The 23,542-nt window shown below is 44.7% G+C and overlaps 1 protein-coding gene across 2 annotated transcripts; it reads right to left on the bottom strand.

Annotated features, from left to right (window-relative positions):
- Positions 1-15,439: 15,439 nt before the first annotated feature.
- Positions 15,440-23,202, bottom strand: LOC132389416 (oocyte zinc finger protein XlCOF20-like). 2 transcript variants are annotated; one of them, XM_059961942.1, is made up of 2 exons: positions 23,073-23,202; positions 15,440-16,830 (listed from the first exon to the last, which is right to left on the bottom strand). In XM_059961942.1, the coding sequence occupies exon 2, from the start codon at positions 16,475-16,477 to the stop codon at positions 16,025-16,027; it is 453 nt and encodes a 150-aa protein (XP_059817925.1). In that variant the 5' UTR covers positions 16,478-16,830; positions 23,073-23,202; the 3' UTR covers positions 15,440-16,024. The 2 variants fall into 2 exon arrangements, with proteins under 2 accessions (XP_059817925.1, XP_059817926.1); XM_059961943.1 differs by lacking the exon at positions 23,073-23,202 and adding an exon at positions 22,574-22,591.
- Positions 23,203-23,542: the final 340 nt, after the last annotated feature.

Here is a 23,542-nt window from a genome sequence, read left to right as displayed (position 1 = left end):
GCAAGATCGCTATTGTCATGTCAGAAGACCCAGGAAATGAGAGAGAGAGACGCAGAATCTACAGGGGGTTTGGAATGTTCTGGCCCCTCAAAGCCACGGGTTACGGCCATTGTCGGTTGGAGACGGAATTGTGTATTGAGCACTGTGGTATTCATCGACGTCCTCAAGGGATGAGCAACGTGGGCTGGTTGGGGGGGGAGGGGGTGGGATGACATTCTCCCAACCTGATTGACATCTGAGACCCCGTGAGTAAGGATAAAAAAGGGTCTGGGGAACAACACCTTTGAGACGCACCAGGAGAAACGCTAGAAATCCCGTGACAGCGTTTACTAGCGACAGCCGGTGGAGGGCCCACATGTGTCCTTTCCCGTTGCCCCCGGGATTGAGGACCACGGAAGATGGCTTAGCTAAGGAAGAGATCACCACCGACGACATTTTCGAAGGATTGACATCATAAAAAGGAAAACGGGCAAGTTCTAAACCTCCGTCTCTCTCTCCAACCAAAAGCTGCAGCTTGAATGAACTTGAGTGACTTTTATACTTCCATCGGACAATACATTATCCCCTAGACAACGATAGAGCTACTTCTTCTTATTATTATACCCACACTTTTAGATTTAGTATTGGACGACGTATATTATCTGTATGTTTGCATTGATATTATTTTTGTGTATTTTTATCAACAAATACTGTTAAAAATAGTACCATCAGACTTCAATGGACCTCTCCATCTTTGCTGGTAAGTGACCCAGTAAAGGGGTATGTAACAGTACTTATACGGTTTCTGAGTGACTTTATCCGGATTCGACTTCCACACAATAGGAGTGGTTTCAAAGGGCTGGGCTGTCAGAATCACATTACCAGACCTGGAGTGATTGCAACTGGATCTGACAGGAATAACTGGTTCATTTGGGCACATTCAGTCTCACTCCAACTATTGCCTTCCTTCCCTTTTACAGGTATGTAATGTCTAAAGGACCAGTGTTTGAGTAAATGAGACTCACCAAACTTCTCCTGACAGAATCACTGGAATCTCCGAGTCAGATCGGTTCTCTGCAGTTGATGCTCTCAATCCTTGGGCTGCTTCACTTGTTGCTGTTCCCTCGTCTACAGTCATGGTTTCCTTCCATTTGGGGTTTTTCTTCCAATAAATCTCTCACCCCAGGTCTAACTTTAGTATGAAAGATAATGAAGCACATTAACAATAAAAAGGAGAACCAAACATTTCTGCTTAATGTTACTACGCGCAAATCTCACTGAAATGTAAACATTGAAGGCAGATATAATGATCTCAGTGAACAATCTTTTATTGTCCCTCACACGTCACAAAACGATATCGGATAAGAAGGAGCTATCATTCAGTCATGGTAAGACATAAGACACAAGAACAGAATTAGGTGATTCGATTCATCTGGTCTACCCAACCACTCAAACATGGCTGATTTTTATTCCAATACCATATTCCTACCTTCCCATTGTGACCCTGAAGTGACTTAGCAATGATCAATATATTAATCTCTCTCATAAACATACCCAAATGGCAGCCTCAACCATCCTCTGCGGCAACAAATTCCACAGATCAGACATCCTTTGGCCAAATATTTTTCACATCTCAGTTTTAGAGAGAAACATCTTTATTCCGAGACGGTGCTGTCAGATCACAGACTCTCCATCTTATGGAAACATCCTCTCCATGTCCACTGTATCCAGGCTTTTCAGCATTCGGTAGGTTTACTTAACCATACATCCCTCCACAACTCCCACCGTCCCTCTGAACTCCATTGAGCAAAGGTCCACAACCATCAAATGCTCCTCATACATAAAGCCAATCATTGCTGAGATTAATCTTGCAAACCTTGTTAGCAACAACTGTACTGCACACATTTCCAGGAATAAGAGACAAATTGATACCAGGGTAACTTACAGGCAAAGCTGTGCATTCTTCACTCTTCTACCATCACAGAACTAGCCATTTCCATTTCCAGGTTCAAAGAGGACCATTTCAGGAAATATAAACCGTTCCAGGGTGAATGTAATAAAAAGCTAGAATTACCAGAAACACTCAGCAGGTAAGGAACAGCTGAGGGGAGAGGAACAATCCTTACAATTCATGTTAATAATGTTCCATCAGAATGGCTTCAAACATTTTCAGTTTTTAGTACAGATGTCCAGTATCTTGAGTTTCTGTTTGATTACAACTGCCTGACAGGTTGATCCCCAAGGGCATTTTACTTGGATCTAAAACTGTGATATCCAACCTCACAGAGTCACAGAGCTGCACCTGCCACTTACCCACCCTGAGAGTCTCAAACATCATCCCCACGTCTCAGACTGGGTAGTGCAATCCGGGATTTCCCCACAACCAATGTCCAGCTGCTCGAGATATCTTCTTCATCAAAGCCAAAACACCATCAGTTCCATATGCCTGGAATGCCGATCGCAGGATTAGAGCCCAGGCACCAACTCTCCCAATACTCCTTGCTGCCAGTAAAATGCTATAGTGTGTCAGCCAGTCACTGTTCATAAATTAGCACCTCCACACCAATGCACAACACAACTGGTAGCGGATGACCCTCTGGCATTCCAGCTAACAAAAACCGATTCTGGAAATAACTCAGCAAGGCCAAAGGTGCAAAAGAACACTTCACAATGAAGACAAAGGTTAAAAGGAAGATTGCTGATATATAACATTGCAGAGGTGGGATACAGGGTGGACTGAGGTTGACCCAGATGGTTGATGTATATCACTGAAGTGGAAGTGAGGAGACTGGACAGAGGTTGAGCAAGATGGGCAGGGAATGAGCAGATGAACCGGGTGGGAGAAGGGATCAAGTATAATCACTGACGATACTCCAGCAATACACAGATACTGAATTAACAGCATACACGACCGTATAGAAGATTCTAAAATGTCTAAGTTAGAACAAACAACAAGAACTTTGCCGTATATACTTTGACCCTCACCACATTTTTATCAACAAACCATAGAAACTTTCCCACCTGGACAGTTCAAGTTTTGCATGGTATCTGCTCTGCTCGTGACTGCGAAGAACTGCAGAGACTTTGGATACAGATCAGCACATCACAGAAAACATTCTTCCCCCCCCCCCCCCAGGCCTCCCAGTCCCTCGGTAAAGCAGGCAGTGAAATCAAAGATCCCCCCAAATTGGGACGTTCTTCCTTCTCACCCACCACAGTTGGGGAGAAACAACAGCCATAAAGCTGAAGGAAGCGAGATGAGTTGAGGGAAGTTAACGGGACTCAGTGGCCAACATCAGATGTCCCAACACAACACAGAGGAAGCATCACCACTCATCCGGGGACAGTACGAACACACCACGTGATCATGCATCACAAAGCAGAGGGCGCGCCAGATCTGCAGTAAAAAGCCTCAAGTGACCTGCTGGCAGGACTTCCTTTTTAACTCTGCAGAAATAGACAGCCTGGACCCCTGGTTTGGATCATTCAATGCAGATGAAGAGAAGTCTACACATTTTTGAGGAGCCTGGGTAACTGGGTACTAAATGAGTAATTGGCCCTCAGTTCGGGGCTCACAGCCAACACCAGATCTCCCCGCTCCGGATCGGTCTCAATACTCACCGATGGGAAATTGATATCTTCGGCCCGCAGACAGTGATCACGACCCAGGAGGCGAGGACACTTTGCCGATCCCGTAAAATAATCTACTTCAGCACTGACCAGAAAGGAAAGCACCACCCATCCAGAGACAGTGAGCATGTGCAAAGAGATTGTTACATCTGCGATTAAATGGGAGGGGAAATGGGATCACGTTTACCATCACCCCTGACGGAGCACTCCAGCTACCCACAACTCTGTGGAAAGAAACAAAGTTGCCCCTCACATCTCCTCTCACCTTAAATGTATCAGACATTTCAACCCCCAAGAAAAATATAACATCTGTCTATCTATTCCTCTCATAATCTTATAAATGTCCATCCAGTCTCACCCAAGCCTGCGCCGCTCTGGAGAAAACAACACAAGTTTGTCCAACCTCTCATTTTAGCTCATGTACTCTAATCGAGACATTATCCTGAAAACCTCTTTTACACCCTCTACTATTATTATTACATTTCACATTCTTAAAATAGTGATCCTAACTGACCTAAGACAGGGAATGTTTTCTCGGATTAAATGTCAGAAATTGTGAACAACTGAGTTTAAATGTAATTGGCTACAGTGCGTATAAACGTCTGAATTCAACTGTAGCCATGAACATGAAAAAGAAAATTTGCCAGAATATCAAGCAGATAATTGGCAACTTTTCTGTTCTCATGGATGAATCAACAAGCATTAAGTCCGCCCTAATAGATTATATGTAATGTGAAAGAGATAAGGCAGGTGATCCCCATTTTATGTTTTTAGATCTAATTGAATTGCCTGATCATAAATCTGCAAGTATTGCTAAGCATCGACTGAACTGACTCAATAACCATGGGTTTGATGACTGATACCTGAAACAGAACCTTGTAGCTTTTGCTAGTGATGGGGTGAGCATAATGCATAGTGTCAAATCCGGTGCTGCTACAACTCTCAAGGGACATTACCGTGATGTGATGATTTGGCACTGTCTTAATCACAGATTAGAACTTGCAGTAGGTGATTCGGTGAGAGAAGTTCACAGAAAAAAAAAATCATTTTCAAACATTTACGGGCAAATTGTACTCTGTTTACAGTAGATTACCTCTGAACTGTCTGAATGTGCCTCTCAGAATCAGAATCAGGTTTATTATCACCGGCATGTGTCATGAAATGTGTTAACTTTGCAGCAGCAGTTCAATGCAAAGCATAATACAGAAGAGAAGAAAACACAAAATGAAACAATAAAAATAAATAACTAAATCAGTTACAGTATATGTATATCTGGGACACTTGCTCATCGTGATTTTTATAAATGACCTAGATGAGGAAGTGAGGAATGGTTAGTAAACCTGCTGACGACACAAAGGTTGGGGGTGTTGTGGACAGTGTTGAGGGCTGTCAGAGGTTACAGCTGGGCTGAGAACTGGCAAATGGAGTTCAAACCAGTTAAGTGTAAAGTGATTCATTTTGTTAAGTCAAACATGATGGCAGAATATAGCATCAATTGTAAGACTTGGCAGTGCGGAGGATCAGAAGGATCTTGGGGTCTGAGTCCATAGGACACTCAAAGCTGCTACGCAGGTTGACACTGTGGTTAAGGCGGTATACAGTGTATCGACCTTCATCAATTGTGGGATTGAATTCAGGAGCTGAGAGGTAAAGTCGCAACTATATAGGACCCTTGTCACACCCCACTGTGCTCGGTTCTGGTCGCCTCACTACAGGAATGATGTGGAAACCTTCGAAAGGGTGCAGAGATTTACAAGGAGGTTGCCTGGATTGGGGAGCAGCCTGATGGAAAAATGTTGAGTAAACTGGACCTTTTCTCCTTGGAGCAACAGAGGATGAGAGCTGACCTGACAGAAGCGCATAAGGGAATGAGTGGTATTGATCGTGTGGATAGTCAAGGGCTTTTTCCCAGGGCTGAAATTGTTGCCACAAGAGGACACAGGTTTAAGGTGCTGGGGAGTAGGTACAGAGGAGATGTCAGGGAGATGTCTTTTTCTCAGAGAGTGATGAGCGTGTGGAATGGGCTGCCTGAAACAGTGGAGGAGCCGGATATGATAGGGTCTTTTAAGAGACTTTTGGATAGGTACCTGGAGACATCAGAGAAAAAAAAAGAGAGAAACTAGCTTAGAAAACTAGAGGGCGATTGGTAACCTTAGAAAGTTCTAAGGTCGGGACATGTCAGCACAACTTTGTGGGCCAAAGTGCCTGTATTGTGCTGTTGGTTTTCTTTGTTTCTGTGAATAGATTAAAAATCGTGCAAGAAACAGAAAAACTATATATTTTAAAAGTGAGGTAGTGTTTAGGGGTTCAATGTCCATTTAGCTATTGGATGGCAGAGGAGAAAAAAACTGTTCCTGAATCACTGAGTGTGTGCCTTCAAGCTTCTGTACCTCTCTATCTGATAGTAACATTAAAAAAAGGGCAAACCCTGGGTGCTGGAAGGCCTTAATAATGGACGCTGCCTTTCTCATCCTCTGGTAATCTTATAAACGTCTACCCAGTCTCACCCCTGCCGGCACGGCTCCGGAGAAAACAAAACAATTTTGTCCAACCTCTCGTTACATCTCATGCCCTCTAATCCAGGCAATATCCTGGTAAACCTCTTCCGCATCCCCTCCAAAGCCCCGACATCCTTCCAAAAATGAGGGCACTCTAGGTGTGGTCTAACTAGTTTTATAAAGCTGCATCACAACTTTCCGACTTTTGAACTCAATGCTTCAACTAATAAAGACAACCAGGCCATTTGCCTTCTTAACCACCGGATCAATCTGTGCAGTCTCTTTCAGGGAGCGATGAACTTGGAGTCTGAGATCCCTCTGATCCTCAACACTGTTCAGGGTTTTGCATTAAACAGTGTACTGTCTTATACATTCGACCTACCGAGCTGCCAAGATGATCATCACTGATCAAATCTCACTGAAATTTTTCAGATCCTGCTGAACTTGATGTCAAGTGCACAAGTACGGAGAAACACTGACTTGTAATAGCATCACAGGCAAGTACATTCAGAGAACACACGGAACATAAATTATACAACTCTCTGTCAGTAACAATATAGAAACATGTTTTACGTCATCCTGCTAATCGGACCAGAACAACAGGGGCCGGTGGCTCATCTCAGACGGTTCGGTGTGAAGGTCTCACAACCCGGACCGACCCCGGCAGACTCTGTGAAGGAAGCGAGGCGAGGCCGCAAGTTCGGGGAAGTTCATCCCCTCCCCCTTCAGGTTTTGCCGATTGCCTTGTGAATCTCTCCGCACCCCACCACCTTTTATTCTCCAGTCCCGCCGAAGGGTTTCGGCCGGTAATGTTGACTATACACTTTTCCTAGCTGTTACCCGGCCGGCTGAGTTCCTCTAGCATTTTTTGCGCGCTGCTCGCAATTCCAGCATTTGCAGATTTTCTCTTGTTTGAGTTTAATTCACTACCTGACGTCAGACCTCCCCGCTCGGGACCAGCTTCAGTACTCAACGAAGGGAAATTGTCGGTGTTGCCCCACAGAGAATAATCCGTTCCTGGATCTCCGCCCCAGGGGGGAGGAACCCTCCCGATCCCGGTCCCTCCGCCGACCCGCTTCCACAAAGAATGAAAAAAACTACACAACCTGGCCTGAGCATGCGCGATCTGTAATAGCGTCATCAGGCAGTGGGCGGGGCCTCAGAAACGAACCCACAGGTGTTGCGGATCCGCGGTGAAACGTGCTCAGACCCACACAGGGAATGTGCTGGTTTCATTTAAATCAGTCTATGCTTATAAACACTAATTTCTATTCACATTCCTCTGGCCTCACTGGACAGGAACACTGACACATCAAGTGAGAAACAGGTGGGACAATCAACAAGATTATAGACAATAGACAATAGATGCAGAAGTAGACCATTCGGCCCTTCGAGCCTGCACCGCCATTTTGAGATCATGGCTAATCAACTACTATCAATACCGGGTTCCTGCCTTGTCCCCATATCCCTTGCTTCCCCTATCCATAAGATACCTATCTAGCCTCTTCTGGAAAGCATCCAGAGAATTGTCCTCAACTAGCTTCTGAGGCCGTGCATTCCAGACCCCCACAACTCTCTGGCAGAAGTATTTCCTTAACTCTGTCCTAAATGACCTACCCCTTATTCTCAAACCATGTCCTCTGGTACTGGACTCTCTCAGCATCTGGAAAATATATTTCCTGCCTCTATCTTGTCCAATCCCTTAATAATCTTATATGTTTCAATCAGATCCCATCTGAATCTCCTTAATTCCAGCGGGAACAAGCCCAGTCTCTCTAACCTCTCTGCGTAAGACAGTCCAGACATCCCAGGCTGCTCTCGCATCTCAGCCACATGTTCCTCCTCGATCCTCATTTCCTCGATCCCTTTGGTCTCCACACATCTGCCGGCCGCTGTTTTATGTGAGGACAGTCACCAAGTCTTCACCGCCCTCTATGGTGGGGATTTACAGGCATTCACATCCCGCGGACTGGAGACATTTCCCCTCATTTCAGTCCCAGACAGTCCACCCATTTTTCCAAAGACTGGGATCCCTGGTTCAACTGGTAATGATGCTGTGCATTTCAATGTGTTCATCTCTCAGTCCTCGATTCTCTAAATGAAAGGGTTAGCACATTTGATCTTTCTTCATATAATGACCCACCACTCCAGGGGTCAGTCTGGTGAAACTTCTTGCACTCTCTATAACAAATACTCTCTAAAAACTTTGCTAATCCTATATGGAATTAATTTCCATCTTCTGTAGCCCCGTGTTTCGCCAAACGCTCAACTCCCAACCCTGCCACTATTTACAACCCCACTTCCCCCCTCAGCTGGATCCACCTCTTGCCCAGTTCTTGCCCATCCCCACCACTCACCTCTTTTCTCTGACTACTTCCCGTCCACTCTCAGTCCAGAGGGAGGGTCTTGGCCCGAAATGTTGACGGTCCATTTCCCTCCACAGATGCTGCCCGACCTACTGAGTTCCTCCGGCAGTTTGTTCTTTGGTCTGTATAACCCGTGTTAGTATGTGGAGCGGGATTTTTCACCGTATTCCAAGTACAATCTCAACAAATCCCACATAATTGTCACTTTGCCAAAACCATTGGCCCCGCTTGCAGGGCAACAGTCTGCCGGTGTTTGCCCCCCACCCAATGTGTTGAATCCCTCTGCTCACCACCACCGTGGGCTCAGGCATTTCCACCGATGAGCACCTCCTGTCCCCACCGGGACAAGCATCCTGTCCGACCTCTCTCACACCATCTTCATCCTTTCAATAAAATTCCCCCTCTCCTCACATTTTATGTCGTGATCCCTCCACGGGGAAGCGGCATCAAGCGATGGATCGTATGGTCTCCTACTCCCTCCTCAGACGCTTCACAAACGCCCCCAACTTTCCTTGGATGGAAATAGATATAAATCAAAAAGCGGGACATTTTCTTTGAAATTTGTTCCGCTTTAACGTGCTGTTCGAGCTGCAGTGGGAGACGGCTCAACCCCTCTCAGCTGGTCCGCCTTCACTACTGGGTGAAACCAGTGATTGACGTCATTTCGCACCAATGGGAATAGCGCAGCTCTGCGGTCAATTCAATTCCTCGGTTGACTGTTCGGGGAGGGGGGGGGGGGTTGGCTCGTGCTTAATTGCTCAGCCCTGAAACCGAAACAGCTCGAGCACAGCAGCGCGTGTGCCGGGAAGCACCATGGTCATGACAGCAGATGCAGATATGAGGAGACCCTAGGTGACGTCAGGCTCGTAGGTGCTCCTGTGTGACGTCACGTGAGGGGGGCGCTTCAATTTTAAAAAACCCTTTCGTTCCGGACGATTTGGAACAACAAAATTAAACTTGGGTTTCCGCACTGAATCCGGTGCTGTGTGACGTAAAGTCCTGGGTCAGGCGGTGCCCAGTTGTTGACTGAGTGGGCAGCGCGGTTTTGTCTCGACTGGAGGCTCCAGGCTCTCCTCAGCCCCGGTTTTCACTTTGCGACCGAGCCCCGACTGTGGAATCAATTCCTTATGGTTCTCCGAGGGGTAAGGGGTGAAGAGGCGGCTCAGTCTGTGTGTGGGTAGAGGTTATGAGTGGAATGTGGGTCCGGGTCCCGAGACGAATTTAGTCGTAAACAAGGGAGGATCTCGTGAATGGGATCAGACAGCTTAGCTCGCGTGTCCTTTCAGGAAACAATTCTCTCTTCATATTAATGACTGTCTAATCTTGCTGCTAAGAAGATTACGTTCTCCAACATTGTGTGTTACAGAGCCCCAGAATCTAGGACAGCTGCCATGGACTGCGAGTGCAGATAGGGTAAGAGGTCACTGACCTGTGCATCAGAGAAAGTCACGGGTTTGTCCAGTCTCCTGTGATATCTGCTAGCACATCGGGAGTCTGAAATGGAAAGGTAAGAGGGAAGGGGCTGAGGAGAGAGTTTTAACAGGGGAACCTGTTCAAGGGTGGAGGGATACCGGAGCTGACTAATAGATCGTTTTGATTTTTTTTTGTGTGTAACCTCACAGGTGGTGACTGAGGAAGAAGCTTGTTGACGGAGGATACCCAGAGGCGAGTAGGTCAGATACAGAATCAGGAATTGAACTGAATTGAATTGACTTTATTTCTTACATCCATGAAGAGTAAAAATCTTTACGTTATGTCTCCATCGAAATGTGCAATGTGCATTCTTAGTAATTTATAATAGTTTATAATAAATAAAACCGACAATGTAATATAGAGTACACTCAAATCAGTGTCAGTTCATCAGCCTGATGTCCTGGTGGAAGAAGCTGTCCCAGAGCCTGTTGGTCCTGCCTTTTATGTTGCGGTTCCGCTTTCTGGATGGTGGTAGCTGGAATAGTGACAGTGATGTGATTTCCTGTGTCACGGGTATTGACAGTCGACTGAAGTGAGGAATTTGTGTGGAGATGCTGCTTCCCTGGAGGTGGAGGAAAGAGGACACACCAACAGGAGGACCAGCGGCGGGAAGACACGATTTGTCAGGTCTGGCGACGAGCTGAATGTGCCATAACCTTCAGACTGATTCAGAGAACCATTCTGTGGGTATTTAAAATGTCAGAAGCAGGGGCAGGCGTTGTGTCTCCATCAGACACTCAGTGAGATGGTTCATGTTACAATGTGCAGGGATGAAAGCAGTGTTTGGGGGCAGATTTAATCACTGATTCTGTCACAGGGAGAGGGTTAGTTTTGCAGTAAGGAAGCAATATTAATGGAAGAAGACACAGGAACTTCATCAATTGCCAGTTGTTCAGCAGAAGTGACCAATCTATGTTACCTTGAGAGAAACAGATACTTGCAGTGACGACAAAGGGGTGCAGTCTGGTTTATTTCAGGTTGGACAGGGGTGTGGAGTTTTGAAACCAATCCCTTCTGATGCCACGATTGTTAATTTAGTGTATCCAGAGTTGAGGGTCACACAACACGGAAACAGGCCTTTGGACTTTCTGACCATCTACTCACTGTCTACACTGGTACCATTTATCAGCACTTGGTTCACAGCCGACTGTACCTCAGCAGTTTCAATGCTCATCAACTTTGTAAATATTGTGAAGGGACCTGCCTCCATCACCACCAACACAGTGTGTTCCAGATTTCAACCACCCTCTGAGTGAAAAATCTCTTCCTCAGATCCGTCCAAACCTCTTCATCCTCTGCTTACATCTATGCTCTCTGAGCTGTGACACCTCTGTCCCAGGATCGAGGCCAATATGGGCATCAGTGAGGCCTTTGCTAAGGTTCAGCACGGTAAGTTGCTGTGGAAAGTCAGATCACATGGGATCCAGGGAGAACTGGATGCACAGTTGTCTTGATGGTAGGAAGCAGAGAGTTTATTGGACTCAGGGCCCAGACTAGTGAGGTTCCCCAGGGTTACAGCCATTGCTTTTATTATTCATTGATATTTAATTATATTTGCATTTTCACAGTTAGTTGAATTCTATGCTCTACTTGATCTTTCATTGTGCCATCCAGTTACTATTCTATAGATTTGCAAAGTGTTCCTGTAGGAAAAAAAATCTCGGAGTCGTATGTGGTAACAAATGAGTACTCTGATAACAAAATATACTTTGAACATTGCTACTTGTCATCTGGATCAAGAATTAGGTTGAGAACGTACAGGGCATGGATAGTAGGTTTATAGCCAGTAGGTTCAAACAATTAGTTTTTCTGAAAGATATTAAGTATAAATTCTCAGCTCTGTTTCCCTCACCGCACTTGACCACCCCCTGCACTTACTGTCTGCCCTGTCACCCTGACATTGGACATAAGTTCAGGGTGAAAGTGAATTATTTTTGGGGAACCTGACGGGGAATTTTTCACTCACAGTTTGGTGAGAGCGGAATGAGCTGCCAGTGGAAGTGTTGGATGTGGGTTCGATTTAGACACAAGAGAGAGATCTGAGTGAGGACATGGATGGTAGGTGTATGGAGGCTCTGGGGCAGGTAGTTGGAACCAGGCAGTAAAAACAAAAACAGGTCAGCATTGATGAGAAGGGTCAAAGGGCCTGTTTTGGTACTGCTGGGGTTTGTGACTCTTATAATATTCTGATCTGTAATTTCCACTGTCAGTGTTTTGCTGCTAATGACTGAACCCAGAAATTTACACAAAAGAATTGAAAGACATTTAACTGGCTACAGAAAGCGCTTACTTGCTATGAAACTCGCTAAAGTGGGTGTTACTAAGTACTGACCATGCAGGCTGCCCAAACATTTGTTTCTGGCCCTTTTCCTTTTTTGATATTTTGAAATTGTAAAAGATGGAAATTTAAAAAAAAATCCTTGCTTTAAACCATGAAAGAAATGTCTCATCTTCAGCTTTATGCCTTTTGGAAATCAGGTCATCTTATACTCATTTAGCTATTCACAGTAAAAAAAAAATTGACCAGGGGTGCTCAAACTTCTGCATGCCAGTGTATATATCCTGTTTCTTCCAAATTACTTCCAGAAATTCCAGCCATTGCTGCTCTGTTTTCATCCTTGCCTGTGTTCTTCTCAAATCAATTTTGACCATATATTCTCTCAAGTCTCTCTAATTCTCTTTATTCCACATCAGACTTTAACTTCTCCTTCTCTGATGTCAGGGTGAATTTGATCACATTAAGATCACTTGCCCCTTAGTGTTCTTTGAACTTAAGTGACCTAATAATTTCTGGATCATGACAACACCCAATCCAGAATAACTGATCCCCAAGTGGGCTCAACCATGAGCTGTTCTAAAAAAGCATCCTATAGGCATTCTGGGAGATCCTCCTCTTGAGACCAACACCATCCTAACTTTCCTTATCACTTGCATGACAGCCCCTGTTGTAACGTTGCCCTTTTGGCACACATTTTCTATCTCCCATTGTAACTTGTGGACCACATCCTTACTACTGTTTGGTCTCTATACAATTCCCATCAGGGATATTTTTTTTACGTTTCCAGTTCCTTTATTCTACCCACAGATTCTACACCTTCCAACCCTATGCCAATATTAAATTTTACCAACACAGCCACACAACCCCACTACCAGCTTGCTCTTTCAAGAAACGTAATTATCTGTGAAACAAGACGACCTGCAGATGCTAGAAATCTAGAGAACTACACACAAAGTGTTGGAGGAACTCAGCATGTCAGGCAACATCTATGGATGGGAATCAACATTTTGGGCCAAGACAGTTTATCGAGACTCTTGATACCCACGTATCTGGAATATCAACAAGCAAGTAGTGCGAAATAGAGAAAGCCTTTGACAGAATTTAGTTCAAGTTTTAAAAATCTTGGCAAACAGAGCTCAATAGTTAACAAATACAACAAAGGTAATAAACACTTTCATCAATACTGACACTGACATTTTTTAATAAAAACATCTTGGCCCATTTTCAATCAGTAGAGTTTACAAAGATAAATAAGAACTTTAGAAAAGTCTATTCACACTCAGACACCAGTGAATCTGCGGATGCTGGAAATAAATAAAAGCACAAAATGCTGGCAGAACTCAGCAGGCCAGACAACATCTATGGGAGGAGGTAGTGACAATGATTCAGGCTGAACCCCTTCATCAGGAGTGACACATTTAGGTTAACGCTACCTTGGACACAAGGAGGAAGAAGAAAAACACACATGAAAAAAATCAGACAACAGTCAGGTAAAACTTCTAAGTATATACTTTCATCAAAAATGAACAGGATTTAGCACTCCATGTGTGTATATGCAATCATGATAAGAAATACAGACCAGAAAACTTCAATGAGATGCCAAATCAGAAAAAAATAAATCATCACTCTGGAAGAAAACATTAAACTGTGGAATGAGTATGACCCTCCATGGGAGACATCTCAACGATCTGAGCAGATGAGATGGTGACAAGGAAGCACCATGCACCTGACTGAGAGTTGGAGACCTCGTCACAGAAACCCAAGGGTTTCTTGCAGAAATACAGGGCAAGGTGGTTAACAAAAGGAAAAAAAAAAACAAAAATACATGACATACAAACAAACAAGGCAGTAAGTGCAGAAAATGCCAAGAGAAACCAGACACAATCCAACACAATCCAGGATCCCGCAGCAGTTTAACTCAATCTGATTACCTACAAAGGTACAATCAAGTGGCAAATATCATTCATCAAAATCTTGCTTTAAAATACAAACTCATCAATGCCCACCATAACTTAATAAAGGCACCATGAATTCAAGCCTGACCCAGTTTTAGAGTCAAGATCTTACAAACGTTTGTACAAATTATATGATAATCAATACATTATTTCAGAGAGGATAATCCATGATAACCATCTGGATATAATATTACTGGATAAACAAGCAGGAACAAGTCCCTCAATGGATAAAACCATTCCCAACACACATGTACCTCAACCAGTGGAGAACCTCACCACAGGCATTGTTTGTGTCATCAGTCAATCGAATGATTGTCTCTGTCAATCAGCTTCCAAATGTTGCTACTCTGACATTTGTTGCCACACCCCGCTGCTGATTCCCTTCTCCTCATCATAAGTTCTTAACCCGACCATCGTCCAGAGCCCCAAATTCTGCCCTGTGCAGACCCACCTCTGGTATCTGACCCTGCTCAGTTAAACATCCAACTGATGGTTTCCCATTCTGTTTTCGGCCTTTAGAGGACAGTGATGTTCTCTAAAAACCCTTTAGCAGCAGGGAAAATGACCCATAATGTGGAAATTAGTCGTGATTATGGAGATTAACAACCAATATCATTCTTCCTCAGCCCAGAGATTTGAGGGGTGAAGAACATCTCAGACAGAACTGTAATCAGCTCGACTTCTTCAGTCTGCAGAAAATTCAAGGGAAACGTTTTCACCCACAGATGATGACTGTTTGGAACCCATCACCAGAGGGAGAGTGAGAGATGAGCAACAGGGGGGGCCGGATTTAAATAGACTGTCATGGAAATGAATAACTGGCAGGGTCCAGCTGGCCTGAGTTTATTCTCTACTGTACACTAGGCGTGTTATAAATGCACTAAGTACCAGAGACAGAGTTTAAAATAGAATTGATTTATTTGTCTCAGATCCAGTTCCATTAAAGGTGAATGTGCAGCAGAAGAAACTCCTCCCATGCCCAGTGACCAGGGTGCAGAACTGTGTGTGGTGAATAGCAGCAATAATTGCAGAGTTCAGCACCGACAGTCACTCTCGAAATTGCATTCTGCCACAGTGATGGACAAATGTCCAGCATGCAGCTTATTGAAACTTTCTCCCCAGTGTGAACCCAGTAGTGTGTCACAAGGTTAGATTACTGAGTGAATCCCTTCTCACATTCACAGCAGGTAAACTGCCTCTCCCCAGTGTGAACCCAATGATGCACATTTGATGGAGATGGCTGAGAAAACACTTCCCAATGTCTCAGCAGGTGATCGGCCTTTACCCGAAGTGATTGGATGACTGAGTGAATCCCTTCCCATGTTCTGAGCAGGTGAACGGTCTCTACCCACTGTGAACTCGCTGATGTGCTAGTAGTGAGGATGACTGAGTGAATCCCTTCCCACATTCACAGCAGGTGAACGGTCTCTACCCACTGTGAACTCGCTGATGTGCTAGTAGTGAGGATGACCGAGTGAATCCCTTCCCACATTCACAGCAGATGAACGGCTTCACCCCAGTGTGAACTCGCTGGTGTCTATGAAGGTTGGATGATTGATGGAACCCCTTCCCACAGACTGAGCAGGTGAATGGTCTCTCCCCAGTGTGAACTCGCTGGTGTATCTGTAGATCAGATGACCGAGCGAATCCCTTCCCACATTCACAGCAGGTGAATGGCCTCTCCCCGGTGTGAACTCGCCCGTGTGTCAGCAGATCAGATGACCGAGTGAATCCCTTCCCACAGTCTGAGCAGGTGAATGGCCACTCCCCACTGTGAACTGACTGGTGTGCCAGTTGTTTGGATAACTGTGTGAATCCCTTCCCACATTCTGAGCAGGTGAACCGTCACTCCCCAGAGTGAACTGACTGGTGTCTCTGTAGGGTGGATGACTGTGTGAATCTCTTCCCACAGTCTGAGCAGGTGAAAGGCTTCTCCCCAGTGTGAACTTGCTGGTGTCTCTGTAGGTGTGATGACTGTGTGAATCTCTTCCCACAGACTGAGCAGGTGAACGGCCTCTCCCTGGTGTGAACTGACTGGTGTCTCTGTAGGGTGGAAGAGTGAGTGAATCTCTTCCCACAATCTGAGCAGGTGAAATCCCTCTCTGCAGTGTGAACTAACCGATGTAGCAGTAGGTGAGATGACCGAGTGAATCCCTTTCCGCAGTCTGAGCAGGTGAATGGCCTCTCCCCAGTATGAACTCGTTGATGTACCTTCAACTTAGATGATTCAGTGAATCTCTTCCCGTAGTCCAAGCAGGTGAACGGCTGCTCCCTGGTGTCAACTCGCTGATGAGCCATTAGGTCAGATGACCGAGAGAATCCTTCCCCACAAATTCAGCAGATGACCAGCCTCTGCCCAGTGTGAACTGACTGGTGTGTCCACAGGTGGGATGACCGACTGAATCCCTTCTCACCCACAGAACAGGTGAATGGCCTTGTCCCAGTGTTCCCACTGTCTGAGCAGGTGAATGGCCACTCCCCCGTGTAAAATAACAGGCGTGCCAGTTGGTTAGATGACTGAGTGAATTCCTCCCCACAGTCTGAGCAGGAAGGATTGTTGATTGAATCCCTTGTTGCACTTCTTAAATATCTAGACAAAACTGGTGTGTTGTGTTTGAATTTCCATTAACAAATTCCTTGTCATTTTTAACCTGTAAAAAAGATTTACAAAATCCATCAATGGGTGAAGAACATTTCAAATGAGATCACTTGTGTTGCCAAGGTGTGATCTGATAATCACACTGTTACAGTGAGGTGCAACCCAAGCTGGAGAGAGAAATCATCTTCTAACTGGGCACAGAGCTGGTATCTGGAATGACCATCAAACTCTCTGATGCCCTTCCTGTCTCTATGAGAATGGGGCATTTCTGTCATCTCCAATCTGTGACCTGGCTCAGTTCGACTTTCTCCGTTGGTATTATTCCCTGTTCCCACTGAGCTGCATGGGGGCCTGGCCCCACAGTAAATTAAACACTCACACAAATACCGTTGTTAACGTGCAGCTGGGATTTTCTTTTATGTACTGTTAATCTAAAGTGCCACAGTTTTAACGCCATGTAAATATCTCCTACACAGATGCATAGTTGTTCTGCACAGTTGTTAAAATACTAATATTTGCTCTGATTCCTTATTTCAGGTTCTTGTCACAGTCATAGAAATGTACAACACAGAAACAGACTTCTTGGCCCATCCAGTTTGTGTAGAACTATTTAAACTGTCGACTCCCATACACCTACCATCCAGGTACCTATACAAACCTCTTAAATGTTTAAATCGAGCTTGCATGTACCAGTTGGGTTGTTGGCTCGTTCCACACCCAGATGACCAACTGTGTGAAGGAGTTTCTCATCGTGTTCTCCTTAACGTTTCACCTTTCACCCTTAACCTATGGCCTCTAGTTGAAGTCCCACCCCATCTCAGTGGTAAAAGCCAGCTTGTATTTACCCTATCTATACCCCTCATAATTTTGGTATACTTTTATCAAATCTCCCCTCAATCTTCTCCGTTTCAAGGAATAAAGCACAGACCTGTTTAATCGCTCCTTATAACCCAAGTCCTCCAGACATGGAAACATCCTTCTGAATTTTCTCTCGACCTCTTTTACACCTTCCTGTAGATTGGTGACCAAAACTGCACACAATACTCTAAATTTGGCCTCACCAATGACAATTGGTTTATGAAGGCCAATGTGGCAAAATCTTTCTTTCTATTCCCATTGATCTGTGACACCATTTTCAGTGAGTTATGGGCCTGTATTCACAAATCACTTTTGTCTCGAGCACTCCTCAGAGCCCGACCAGTCACTGTGTCAGACATAGGTCCTACCAAATACAACACATCCCTCTTGTCTCCATTAAATTCCATTTTCCGTTTCTCAACCCATTTTTCCAGCTAGTCCAGATCACACGGCAAGCCATGACAGTCTTCCTCGCTGTCCACTACACCTCCAGACTTGGTGTCATCCACAAATTTGCTGATTCAGTTAACCATGTTATCATCCAGATTACTGATATAGATGACAAACAACAACAGATCCAGCACTGATCCCTGTGGCAATCACTAGTCACAGGCCTCTGGTCAGACAGGCAACCATCTGCAACCACACCCTGGCTTCTCCCAAAGACAGTGTCTCATTTAGTTTACTAACTCATCTTGAATACTGAGTGACTGAACCTTCTTGATCCACCTCCCATATGAGACTTCGTCACGTGCCTTGCTAAAGTTCATGTAGACCACATACAGTGCCTTGTTTTCATCCACTTTCCTAATAACTTCCTCGAGAGACTGTATAAGATTGGTTAGACATGACCTACGATGCACAACCCCATGCTGCCTATCCTTAATCAGTCCACTTCTATCCAAATACTTATATATCTGGTTCCTGTGCATACGTTCCAATAACTTTCCTATTACTGATGTCAAGCTCACCAACGTACAATTTCCTTGTTTATTTTTAGAGCCTTTCTTGAACAGCGGAACAACATTGGCTGTCCTGCAATCCTCCAGTACCTCATCTGTCACTGATGATGATTTAAATATCTGTGCTTGGGGCCCGACAATTTCTGCACGTCCTCCACGGAGTCCCAGGGAACAACTTGTCAGACCCTGGGGATTTAGCCATGCTAATTTGCCTTCGGACAACAAACATCTCTACCTCTGTAATCTGTACAGGGTCCATGAAGTTGATGCTGCTTTGCCTCACTTCTATACACTGTGACCATCTCCTGAGTAAATACGGATGCAAAAAAAAATTAAATCTCCCCCATATATTTTGTCTCCTCATATGGATTACCATTCTGATCTTCTATAGGATTAATTTTTTTCTCTTGCAATCTTTTTGGTCTTATCTGCATATCTGCAGAATCCCTGAGGATTTCCCTTCAGCTTCTCTGAAGGGTCAACCTCATGCCTTCTTTTATTTCTTTCATAAGTGTTCAGTTGAATTTCCTGAATTTCATAAGTAGCCCATTTGTTCCTATCTGTCTGTACCTGGTATGCACTTCCTTTTTATTGATCTGGGAGAAGAAAGCCAAAGGGGTGACAGAGCTGCATGGTGGGAGATGGGGGTAAGGGGAGTGTTTAAACTAAAGTTGCAGGGGGAATGGGAGCCTGAATAACAGAACAGATACTGGAGGGGTTCTGGATACAGATGTTGTTCAGACCTCAGACAAAGTCAGGAATGAAAAAAGTTGAACATGGTGTAGTGAATATGCTGAACACTGTATATTTCAATACAAGGTGCATCGTAGGAAAGGCTGATGTGTTCAGGGATGGATCAACAACTGGAATTCTGACACCAGTATCTGGCACCTGTGGACCGGGACAGGCTGCTTTATGGCAAAGGTGTGCTTGGTAAGTGGGGGGCCTTCGGAGTGAAATTTTGAAAGTACAAAGCGGGTATGTGCTTCTTAGAATAAAAGGTACAGATAGAAACTGTAGAGAACCTTGGATTTCAAGAAATATTGAGACCCTGGTGAAGCACAAAACGGAGTTATATAACAGGGATAGGCAGGTAGGTTCTTATGGAGTATAAGCAATGCAAGAGAACAAATAAGAAATAAATCAGGATGGCTAAAAGAAGGCATGAGGTTGCCATTGCAGAAAAAATGAAGGATAATCCTCAGGGATTCTGGAGATAGATTAAGAGCAAAAGTATTTCAAGGCGCAAAGTTGGTCCTCTGGAAGACCAGAATGGCAATCGACATGTGGAACCAAAGCAGATGGGGAGATGTTGAATATTTTTTCATCTCTATTTACTCAGGAGATGGACACAGGGTCTATGGGAGTGTGGAAAAAGACATCACATGGTGCTCCCTCGGACCCTACAGGACTCAAGTGCAGAAGTTGCCGGGCCCCTAGCAGAGATAACCAAATCATCCTTGGTGAACGGGGGATGGTTATCAGAGGATTGTAAGATAGCCAAAGTTATTTCACTGTTCAACATAAAACATTGAAATCCACAGCATATTCCAAGCCATTCAGCCCACAATGTTATGCCAATGACGTAATTTACTCTAGAAACTGCCGAGAGTTTCCCTAGCGCATAGCCCTCTATTTTTCTATGCTCCATGTACCTGTCTAAGAGGATGTTAAAAGACCCTACTGTATCTGCCTCGACCACTGCTGCTGGCAGTGCATTCCACACACCCACCACTCTCTGTGTAAAGACTTACCCCTGACTTTCCCTCGGTATCTATTTCCAAGCTCCTTAAAACTATGCCATTTCAGCCCTGGGAAAAGCCTCTGACTATCCACACAATCAATGGCCCTCATCATCTTATTCAACTAAACAAGGCTCTAAGCATAAACAAACAAACTATACATTGTTTTGAGGATTTGTTGGAAGTATGCAAAATAATGAGGGTACAGATAGGGTAAATGCAAGGAGGTTTTTTCCACTGAGGTTGGGTGGGACGACAACCAGAGGTGATGGGTGAGTGGGGAAGGTGAAAATTTAATGGGAACATGTGGAAAACCTCTTCACCGAATCAATTGTGAGAGTGTGGAATGGGATGTCAGCACACTGGTGCAAGTGAGCTCGATTTCACTATTTAAGAGAAGTTTGGATAGGAACCTGGATGGTAGGGGTGTGGGGGGCTATCATCCCAGTGCAGGTCATTGCATCAGACAGCTTAAATGTTTTCAGCATTGTCTAGATGGGACATATGGTCTGTTTCTGCACTGAACTTCTCCAGGTTTCTATGACAGAGAAGCTGGACAAAATTAATTGGAAGGGGAAACTGGTAGGAATGTCGATGGAGCAGCAATGGCTGGAGTTTCCGGGAACAATTCGGGAGGTGCATGGTAGATGCATCCCAATGAAGCATTAGAATGGCAGGAGGACAGAACAATGGCTGAAATGAGAAGCCAAAGCCAACATGAAAGCCAAAGAGAGGGTATATAATAGAGCGAAAAATATTGGGAAGCTTTTACAAACTAACAGGTCTGAACAACATCTGTCTGGTGTCAAGAAAACAACCTCTTCCTCAATGTTGCAAAAATAAAAGAGCTAGTTGTGGATTACAGAAGGAATGGAGACAGGGTAATCCCCTTTGCTGTTGAGAGGGTGAACAGCTGTACCGACGAAGAAGGGCCCAAAGGATATTGAGGACCCAATTCACCACAACCACAAACTGTTCCTGCTGCTACCATCCAGGAAACGGTACCACAGCAAAAGGACCAGCAGGCTCCAGGACATCATCTTCCACCAGGCCATCAGACTGATTAATTGATTTCTATGTTATATAAACTGTCCTACGTGCAAACTATTTATATGAATTACAGATTGCACATTTAGATGGAGAAGTAACCAAAAGATTTCTACTTCTCATGTATATGAAGAATGTATGTAATAAAATCAATTCAATTTACCCTTTCCACTATCTGCTCTCTCATTCTGGCTCCCATTCCCCCTACAACTTATTTTAAACACATCATCCCCACCCCCCGACACTAGCTGTAGTAAGCCTTACCACAAGGATATTAGTCCCCTTCTTGTTCTGTTCCCCTAACTAACGAATCCACTATCAACCCTTTGAATTACCTCTGCCAGGTAATCCACCCCCCCCCCCCAAACAGTTTCTAAAGTGGTCTACCTGTTGTTGTGGGGTTGACCACCAGCGTACTCTGTGAGGGCTGTTTAACCTCATTTCCCTTCCTGACTCTCACCCAGTTTCCTGTGTCCTGCACCTTGGATGTATCACCTCTCTTAATGTCATATTTATCACCTCCTCCAATTCCTGGATGATCCGGAATTCATCCATTTCCGGCTCCAACTCCTTAAGTGCAGGGTTACAAGCTGCAGCTGGATGTGCATCTTGTAGGTGAGGGTGTCAGGGACACTGGAGGTCTCCCCACCTTCCCACCAATGTCCCCTCTAACTTGTAATGACCAGTGTGCACATGAAGCCTGTATTGTGCATTTTTGTTAATCCAGTGTCAACATGTGCACAGTGAATTTCATATAGAGAGGTATTCATTTTAACAGCTAGCAAATCACTGTCGGTAACAAGTTTAATCTCCTCTGGGTCTAATCAAGTTCAGCTTCACTGTCACACAACCTATGTAACAGGCCTGTAACAGGTAATGAAGGATTTTCTCACCAGAGCTTTTGCACTTTGTCCACATATGGACAAATTACACTTCAAAAAGTAACATTTCCATGTATCACTCCACTTTTTCCCACTTGTAAATTCTCCAGCAACTTTTGCATCTCCACAATAGACACAGATAATACCAGTTTATGTATTGTACATAAATATTTCCCGGAACCCTCCCCTAGGTGAACTCATTGATGGCAATGCCTATGAATCTGAAGGGAAGGGGAGTAGACTGTCTCATTGGAGACATCTGGCACATTTGTGATGAAGGGCAAAAAGCTGTTTGATATAATTACCTTCCCAGAGAGAATGAGTCAAAACATGTTCTCACGGGTAGAAAAGTTCAGACCAGGAGGAGGTGGAACAAAGCAACACACACAAAATGCCGGAGGAACTCAGCAGGCCTGGCATCATCTATGGAAAAGAGTACTAATGCTGAGTTCCTCCGGCATTTTGTGCGTGTTGCTTGGATTTCGAGCATCTGCAGATTTTCTCCTGTTTGGGATTGGAGGTAAAACAAATGTGATTTTATCAACAGCTGATGTAAAAGATTGTTGTGCCCTATCTCCGAGTTCCCAATCCTCACATTCAGATAGCTGGAGCTCTGTCTGAGAGATCCATCGGTTCCCATTCCCTCATCAGCCGGAAGCTCCCCGGGACCCGTGTACGGCTCGTGGGGCTGAGAAAGAGGGACGAGAGCAGGACTGTGCCGGGAATAAGGGTCAGAGTGACTAGACTCACTACAATTGTCCCTCAGTTGGTGTTTTTAAGGCTGAACCGGAGAATTGTTCTTACCTGCGCCGAGTTCCCGAGGCCTTTTGTGAACTGCGCATGCGCAACATTCGCATCTTTGACGCCTGCGCATTTAATCGGGGCTTCAGAGCCGGCGAATTTATTATCGCAGCGCTTTCTGGGTAATCACGGTGCCATTAAAAGTTTCTGCAGACACAAGTTACATGTCCATATCATTTTTTTTTGGTGTAGAAAACTCAGCAGCTCTTTTAACACAGAAAACAGCTCCCATAAAGAATACAATTAATATCAGCAAACTTTCCGCGTGTTTAATGCCAAAGTACAACCTTCTTAAAAATGCAGATATGAAACACAAGACATACTGCTGTTGCTGGAAATGTAGACACATACACATAAAATGCAGGAGGAAATCTGCAATTCGTGCAGCAGCTAAGCATAGTCCAGGCATGCTGAAGGGACTTGTCCAAAATGTTGTCTATTTATTCCTCTCCACATTTGCTTCCTGATTTGTT

This window comes from Hypanus sabinus, unplaced genomic scaffold, assembly GCF_030144855.1.
Source record: "Hypanus sabinus isolate sHypSab1 unplaced genomic scaffold, sHypSab1.hap1 scaffold_562, whole genome shotgun sequence".
NCBI classification, from domain to species: Eukaryota; Metazoa; Chordata; class Chondrichthyes; order Myliobatiformes; family Dasyatidae; genus Hypanus; species Hypanus sabinus.
Note: the sequence above shows the minus strand (reverse complement) of the source record. Positions and strands in the feature narration are given on the sequence as shown.

What these genes read in the sequence shown, in the direction of transcription:
- LOC132389416 (XM_059961942.1), bottom strand. Translation starts at nt 16,477, where the DNA reads ATGGCTCATCAGCGAGTTGACACCAGGGAGCAGCCGTTCACCTGCTTG.